Genomic DNA, 8,987 nt, shown 5'->3' with positions numbered 1-8,987 from the left:
GCTCAGAGCCTGGAGCCTACTCCGGATTCTGTGCCCCTTCTCTTTCTCTACCCCTCCCCAACTCGGGCACATGCACTCTCAGTCTTGCTGTCAAAAATAAATAAACATTAAAAAAATATTTTTCATAGTATTTAGAGCTGCCTGTTATGGCATCTGAACCCACTAATTAGGGTGTTTGGACCCTGCTCCAGTCTGTGCTTCTAAGATAGAAGGGAAGAGAGTGTCGCTACCACTCCTTGGCCCTTTTAAAACTGCCTCCACCATGTGGCAGAGTTCTAGTGTTGTCTATTTTATATGCTGATTGCTTTTATTTTTCTTTTTAATTTTATTTAAATCCAAGTTAGTTAACATATAATATAATGTTTCAGGAGTAGAATTTAGTGATTCATCTCTTACATATAACACCCAGTGCTCATCCCAACAAGTGCCCTCCTTACTACCCATCACCCATTTAGATATTCCCCCACCCACCTCCCCTCCAGCAACCTTCAGCTTGTTCTCTGTAGTTAAGAGTCTCTTATGGTTTGCCTTCCTCTCTATTCTTACCTTGTTTTTCCTTCCCTTCACCTATGTTAATCTGTTTTGTTTGTTAAATTCTACAAATGAGTGGAATCATAGGGTATTTGTCTTTCTGCCTGACTTATTTTGCTTAGGATAATACATTCTAGTTCCATCCATGGTGTTGCAAAGGCAAGATTTCATTCTTTTTGATCAGAGTAATATTCCATTATACATATACATATACATGTATACATATTATACATATACAGGTACATGTACATATACGTGTCTATGTATACACACACACACACACACATGCACACCACATCTTCTATGCTAATTGCTCTTGTAAACTGTGGCTTATTTTCTGTGCCAAGAATAGAGGAATCTGTTCCTGGTTGCTCAGTACTATGCATTCCCACTGCATCAGTTTCCCTTTGTTACTGTGCTCCCATCTCTCTTGTTGTTCTCTTGCCATTTTTTCTGTCTTTGGTTGTTCAGTAACTGTTCAGTCAGCCCTCAGTTCTTTTTCAGGAGGAATTATCCTTTTAATAGGTGTAATTTGGTATGTTCCATGGAGGAAGTGAGTTCAGGGTTGCCACCTTGGACCAGAACCTAACTGTCTCATTTTTGACTTCCTATCCCATTATAGTTATGCCACTCTTCAATAATTCTTAAGTAAAGGTCTAAATTAAGATACTGTGTTTTTTTGTGTCTCCACCTTAATTTTATTTAAGATACTAGTATATTTTCATCAGCAAATTTTAAATCAAAAGGTTTGGAAACAGGTGAAGAGTCTAATGTTTAGGGGAAAAGGATCCAAAGGTATGGATAGTTTTATGTAGGTTGTACAGTCACTGTAAAGAGAATTCCCTCCTTTCACTTTGGTCTATGAGCACATATCCTATGAATTTACTTGCTAGAATTCTTAGGTATGATTCTCATCATAAGTAGAGGATTTTGAAATCTAGATTCAAAATTGTCTACTTTTAACAGTTTAAAAATTGGTTTGGGCATCACTTGCTGTGAATTGTAATGATAAAAATTATAAGGTTTTGCTTTAATCATCCCCTTTTCCCCTTTCCAAGGGCATTTTGAATTGGCACCAATTTCTTGAAGGCCCTAAGGGTGTTGAAAATGCTCGGTTTGGTTCAGCGATTGCAGCTCTTTCAGATATCAACATGGATGGTTTTAATGATGTAATAGTTGGTTCACCTTTGGAAAATCAGAACTCTGGAGCTGTGTACATCTACAATGGTCACGAGGGCACCATTCGCATGAAGTATTCCCAGGTAATCCGTGAGTTCCATGGTGATGTATTGACATGTGAGTATCATCCTGTGAGAGCTAGGGACTAACCATGCAGACAATCCAATTTATAACACTTATTTTAGAACTTTATTCATTCATCAAACAACTATTTAGTGAACCTGTTCTAGGTTCTGGAGATACTATAAAGAACAGGACAGATAAAATTCTGCTCTTCGTGGATCTTACGTTTTTGTCAAGACTAGGGGACAATAAATGAGATAAAGTGATTCAGATCATCATAAATGATAGGGAATTTAAAAAAAAATTTTTTTAAGTTCAGGTATGGGAATTATCAGATACTCTAAAGGGTGACCAAGAGGACCTCATTGATCAGGCAACTTTCCAGTGAAGTCCTGAAGGAAGTGGGCTAAGAGAGCAGTCACAACCTTCAAATCCCACTCAGTCCACTCATCTCCTTCTGCTTTGTGATTTTTATGTTAAAAGATTCATGCTGGTTCTTTGACGTGGCTGCAAGAATGATCAACCGATGAGAAAGGCTGTGATTGAAAAACGAATGGAATTTTGTGGAGAATAAAACAACCTGAGAAGTGGCTATATAGAGAATCTAACAGTGCTGTATAAAAGCTCCTTTTTTCTACTTCAGTTGTTGTGCATTATAAGTTCATGCCAAACTTGCTCTTTCAGAAAATCTTGGGATCTGATGGAGCCTTTAGGAGCCATCTCCAGTACTTTGGGAGATCTTTGGATGGCTACAGTGATTTAAATGGGGATTCCATCACTGATGTGTCCATTGGTGCCTTTGGACAAGTGGTTCAGCTCTGGTGAGTCCATGGAGAGCCAGACACAAACTAGCTAACTAAAAAATGACCTGCTAAGTACAGCAGCAGATAGCTGTGCAGGAATTGTGGAAATACCACATGCATTATAAAAGACTCTAGGACATTTACGGATCATAGTTTATATAAAGGAAGAAATGTGTTTTTCCTCGTGGGAGAAAAAAAAATTTGCTTAATGTTGCCATCAAGTGCCTCTTCTCTATATGGTGAGCAGAAAAAGTACATAGAAAAGACAAAGGCTTTGAAATGGTATCCAAGATATTACTGAATATTATCTTTCAAATAGCCTTACCTCAGCTCACAGAAAGGAAACCTCATGAGAATGCCCTAAAAAATACTGAACATTCGGACCACACAAGTAAAGTGTAATTTCTCATGTGGTTATGAAGTAACTTTCGAAATTATTAGTCATAAACAAGAAGCCATTATTTAGGTTTAGCTGACCTCCCATTGACCTCGGTAGGAGTTGAAGAGCAGGGAGGAACAATAAGGGATTCCAGGGCTATGTGATTCAAGGACAAAAATAAATATATGGGGTTGGCCAGGGATTGGAATCAGAAGGAAATTAAGAATTTGATCAAGAGTCCTCCTCAAAAATATATTTCATTCATTCGTTTGTCTCTGTTGAAAAATGTGCTTTAAAAGTCCAAATACTTCAAGAACAGAAAAACATCACATATCTATGTGTTGTTTCAGAGTCTTATTGAACTATTTACAATATTTCACTTGTGCTTTTAAAAGACGAAGTGCATTATTTTGAGTGCATCATCTTAATGAAAACTTAATGTGGGGAAAAAACTCCTGGATGATATCTAAGACTGAAAAATTTTAAAACATATTTACTGAATAAAATCAGTTAAGAGTAGTGTACTACTAGAGAAACACAAGGTATGATTACATAGTTACGTGACTTATTTTTTAAAAATTTTATAAGAAATAATGTTTCAGTGAACATCACCCTAGAGCCATCTTGGTGGGCTTCATCCTTGGTAGCCTGGATTATTACTACCCTATGACACTCCTTTTTTTTTTTTTTTTAAGATTATATTGTTTAAGTAATCTCTACACCCAAAGTGAGATTCGCACCCACAACCCTGAGATGAAGAGTTGTACACTCCACCAGTGAGCCAGCCAGATACCCTGACACTCCCTTTTAATGTAGTCAGTGAGGACCAAAGTTTTTTCTTTGAAGGTGGATTTGATTCTTCAAAAAAGTCAAGATACATGGAGTCAGATCAATTTATTGAAATGATTAGTCAAGCTAGGTTCATGCCATTTTGTGGTCACATTCTTTTTTTTTTTTTTTAATTTTTTAAATACTTTGTTTTAAGTTTATTTATTTTGAAAGAGAGAGAGAGAGAGAGAATGAATCCCAAGCAGGCCCCATGCTATCAGTGTGGAACCTGATATGGGGCTCAAACCCACAAACGATCAGATTATGACCTGAGCCAAAACTAAGAGTTAGACGCTTAATTAAATGGGCCACCCAGGTGCCTCTCTGGTCACATTCTTACAAGGTGCTGAGACTAGATTTTCTGGGTAACTTCCTGAGAATAATTTGAAATGATTTTGTAAACCTTGTTTTTTAAATCAGTGGCACCATCTACACTGGGATAAAAGATTGACTTAAAGAAAGAGATTGACTTACAGAAAACATTCACATAGACATTTTAGATCTTGTAGGTCTGAGGACACATTGGATTTGCCATTGGATGTTTTATGACTGCTTACTAGGGGGCCTTATAGGTACCTGATTAATGAAACAGTTTTTGAATTGACTCAAGTCCTTCAGGTGGTTCCTGAAATTTAAAAAAAAAAAATGTTTTCTGCATCTTCTTGTATTTTTCAAAACAATGAAGTTACTCATTACGCCTGCTGCTTTGTAAATACTGGAGCGTGTACACAAAGAGTCATTATGATGAAGTTGACAATTTTACTGGCAGAGGAACTAGGAGACCATGGGTTCTAATTTCTTACTTGCTAACTGTTAGTAAAGTGAGAAGTTACCAAATGTTTTCTCTTTTGTTTCAGACTTTTTCACCAATAAAAGGGAGACAATATTTGTTCTGTTTCACAGTACTGTTACAGGAGCAAATGAGGCCATGTGTATGGCAAAGCCCTTCAGATATCTAAAGGGCTGTGCCAGAGTCAGAAATGTGTAGCACCCTGCCCGAGAGATGCCTCCGCCACTTTCTGGTGTCACGCTAGTTGCCACCATCATGGTCATAAGCCACACATCCAAGAATCGGTGGCAACTATTAAGGGAGGCGACAGGGAGACCCTCCTCAGCCCTGCCACCCCCACCTTGCCACCCGCTCTGTCCCCTCCATTTGTGGGAAGAGGAAACATCACTGCTTCCAGCTGGCAAAACACAACAGGGACCGTGACTTTGGAAATTTATTTGCAAGAGGTTGCAGACTCACGTCCTGCACTCATGCATGCATTAAACAAATACTGAACGTGGATTGGGCTGGCAATACGGTCACAAAACACAAAAGACATTATCCCTAGATGCTATTTTAGGGCTTTCAAATATGAAATACCACTAAAGTGGTTAGATCATGCAGAGAATGATTAGATAATGCTGGCCCTGGGTCCTCTAGGTAAAGGTTATAACGTGTGCACTTGGCAGGAAAATATCTGTTTCCGTTTATGTCTTTCAGGTCACAGAGTATCGCTGATGTATCTGTGAATGCTTCCTTCACGCCAGAAAAAATTACTTTGTTCAACAAGAATGCTGACATAAAACTCAAACTCTGTTTCAGTGCAAAGTTTAGACCTACTAAGCAAAACAGTCAAGTGGGTGAGTTGGCCTGAAATAATCTGTGTGGAGATAGGTGTGCTTTTAGAGTTTTAGTCCCGAATGTCACCTATACTTTGGATTTAAGGCCAAAAGAAATAAGGGTCTTGCAGACATTTCAGTTGCCACTCCTTTGAGGTGTCTGAGCATGGTTAATTAGACATGGAAGGTTTGATTAGATCTTCCCTTCACTGTCTCGAGAAGATAACATTCTGCCACAGAAAGTTACTATCTCTATGATCTAGTCCCAGGCTTGCTCAGCTCTATCCTTCAAGTTTCTTTTACCCATCGGTTCCTCACCCCAAACCTTGGGCACACACACATGACGCTGGTATACACCCATATTAGTATGCTGTGTGTCAGCTGTGACATGGCCTAGATACAAAGCGTTCAGTACAGGTACCAAATATTCCTATTCTTTTTTTTTTTAATTTTTTTTAATGTTTTATTTAGTTTTGAGACAGAGAGAGACAGAGCATAAGCAGGGGAGGGGCAGAGAGAGAGGGAGACACAGAATCTGAAGCACGCTCCAGGCTCTGAGCTGTCAGCACAGAGCCCGACGCGGGGCTCGAACTCACGGACCACAAGATCATGACCTGAGCCGGTCGGACGCTCAACCGACTGAGTCACCCAGGCGTCCCCCAAATATTCCTATTCTTGAGAAATTAATATGCGTGAAATAATGAGAGAGAAGATATAAACCAGTATGTAGTTTGTGCCCAGTGTTTTAAATGCTCTAATGCAGAGAAGTGAATAAAACTCTGATATGTGACCTGTCAGAAGGCGAGAATGAGGAAAATTGGACAAACTGTCATCTCTCTCTTGGACCAGCCAAGTCCTCTTCCAGAACTTGGCCGAGTCCTTTCTAACCACTGCCCCTCACGTTCGTCTCTCCTGCTCCAGCACCCACAGAGCATAGCAATTGATTTAGCACTCGATCAAACACTGCCTTCTTTCATTTGCTGCTTTTTCATGGGTTCTAATCCTCCTTCCTTCAGAGTCTGGCTCCACACTTCAGGCACCTGCAGTTCCTACAAGTGTTTCATTAAGTGGTTAGGAAACCAACTTAACCTGCCTCTAATATTTTCAGCCTTTGTCATGATTCATACCAAGAAATACATAGGTTAAAAACACAAAGCAGAAGTTGGATTCCCATCCTGGCATGTCTTCCATAGTTTCCTACTTTTTGTATCTATCTGGCATTTTTCCTTTCAGGTACTCAAATGCGGACCCAACGTTGGGTAGCACATCTCACAGACCTGCCCTGGAGCAGGTCCATTTGAGTAGCCATGATAGTTGAGTCAAAAACCATTCTGGTACAAACGCTAAGTGGCTAGATGTAATGTACCGCATGGTGACTATAGCTAACAATACTGTACTGTGTTGTACATTTGAAGATTGCTAAGAGAGCAGATTTAAACGTTTCTCTCTCTCTCTCTCTCTCTCTCTCTCTCTCTCTCTCTCAGACACACACACACACACACAGAATTGGCACTGTGTGGGGATGATCTGTTAATGAACATTATTGTAATCATTTGCCAATAGTTACATATACAAAATAACTGCACTCTACAACTAAAACTCAGTACATCTCCCTTACATCTCAATAAAAACTGTGTGGGGGGGGAGGGGGGGAGGGGGACATTAAGTGGCTAGTCTGCTTAAAACATGAATTTGGGAAATATATTAGTTGGCAGAAATAGCTGGCTGGTTAGCTCTCCTGGCCTGAAAGCATGGATTTGCCTCCTATATCTTCCACTTTTTGACGGGGCTTCACTCGTCTGTTACCAGACACTCGAAAGCAGACTTCAAGAATGTCCTTCCCTTCAACTTGCTCTTTCTTCCCATTGGGTACCTTTTCCTTGATGTCTTCAGATCCAGACAGACAAGCCAGTTGTGATCATTTGTCACTTAATTGCTTGGCAAAAAGAGTATGTAAGACCTGAATCCCATCTTCACAACTTTGAAAACTAAACCTGTAAAGCATATGGTCTTTGTTATTTACTGTGTCAGATGCTCACTCCATTTTAAAAGTTAACAACATAAAAAAAATTAATGCCCATCAGACTATACCTTTTTACCAGACTACTTGAAAAAAAAAAAAAAAAAGAAATCATATGATCATGTATACTAACTTTGTCCTAGCTATGTTCCCCTCCCTGGCATTATTTTTTCTTTGTATTATTTTCACCACTTAGTTTTAGTTCATTTGATTCACTTCTATTTTATCTATCTTTGTGAATTTCACTAAGTTCTTGGAGCAAGAAAAACTATACATCTCTAATAGGTATTTTAAATGTAACCTGTGGAATTAATGTTTTTGGGAAGTCTATTCAATCTTTAAAATATTGAAAATCATAAGATAGAGTAAGCCCAGATAAGGCAGCTGATGCTTTGAATAATATCATGTTTTCTTTCTCAATTTTGGATAGCTTTAGTTGAAGTCTCTGATACTTTGTGTATTGGCAACTGACATCAGTTTTTATTGCATTTTTTTTCATTTTCATTTCCCTGGGTTAGTAGTATTATCTCTGTTTTATAGATGAGGAAATGGAGTTTCAAAGAGGTTACACAAATTGCCTAAAGTCCTAGAGCTCATAAATGGTGGAATTAGAATTCAAACCAAGTCCGTCGGATTCCAAACTTATTCCTGCAGAGTTGCATGCCTTCCCTGAACTAAGCATCGAGAGTGTTCCCTCAGAGTATCTCAGTTAACGCTCAAATTAGTTAATCTTCACAACTGCATGGAAACTGAAAAAATGAATTCTGATTTAAAAATTACCCCAGTTTGGGGTGCCTGCGTGGCTCAGTCGGTTAAGTGTCCAACTTCGGCTCAGGTCATGATCTCAGAGTTTGTGAGTTTGAGTCCCGTGGTGGGCTCTGTGCTGACAGCTCAGAGCCTGGAGCCTGCTTCGTTTTTTAAAAAATTTTTTAATGTTTATTCATTTTTGAGAGAGAGCATGAGCAAGGGAGGGGCAGAGAGAAAGGGAGACACAGAATCTGAAGCAGGCTCTGGGTTCTGAGCTGTCAGCACAGAGCCCAACGCGGGACTCGAACCCATGAACCGTGAGATCATGACCTGAGCTGAAGCTGGACGCTCAACCGACTAAACCACCCAGGCACCCCAACCTATAGCCTGCTTCAGATTCTCTGTCTCCCTCTCTGTCTCTGCCCCTCCCCTGCTCACACTGTGTGTGTGTGTGTGTGTGTGTGTGTGTGTGTGTGTGTGTGTCATAATGGTAGATTATGAGGTGTGTGTGTCTGTCTCAAAAATAAATAAAAACATTAAAATTTTTTTTTAATTACTGCAGTTTTATTTCTGACCATGCCCTAGCTGTTGTGAACAGAGCTGGTTTATTTTACCTCTTTTACTGTGTTTATTACCTGAAAAATGAGATGATAATATCCACTTTCTGGGATTATAGTAAAACTTGTATAAGATAACATACAAGAATGTGTTCAATTGTAGGTACTCTGTAGCTATTTCTTTCTTTGACATATCACCATGTTAGGGGTGATGAAACCAAGGCTTGAGAAGTGAGTAATTTGACCAAATTCATTCAGTAGATTTCCTCGGG

The 8,987-nt window shown here is 39.3% G+C and overlaps 1 protein-coding gene across 1 annotated transcript in view; it reads left to right on the top strand.

Annotated features, from left to right (window-relative positions):
* Positions 1-1,577: 1,577 nt before the first annotated feature.
* LOC125918098 (integrin alpha-2) overlaps positions 1,578-8,987 on the top strand; it is a gene marked incomplete at its 5' end in the record, with an annotated part of 30,098 nt that continues 22,688 nt past the window's right edge. Inside the window, 3 exons of the mRNA XM_049624144.1 lie at positions 1,578-1,793; positions 2,458-2,594; positions 5,273-5,412. Of these exons, the coding sequence (XP_049480101.1) occupies positions 1,578-1,793; positions 2,458-2,594; positions 5,273-5,412 (493 nt within the window). The remainder of the gene's footprint in view (positions 1,794-2,457; positions 2,595-5,272; positions 5,413-8,987) is intronic.

Source organism: Panthera uncia, unplaced genomic scaffold (genome assembly GCF_023721935.1).
Source record: "Panthera uncia isolate 11264 unplaced genomic scaffold, Puncia_PCG_1.0 HiC_scaffold_438, whole genome shotgun sequence".
NCBI classification, from domain to species: domain Eukaryota; kingdom Metazoa; phylum Chordata; class Mammalia; order Carnivora; family Felidae; genus Panthera; species Panthera uncia.
Note: the sequence above shows the minus strand (reverse complement) of the source record. Positions and strands in the feature narration are given on the sequence as shown.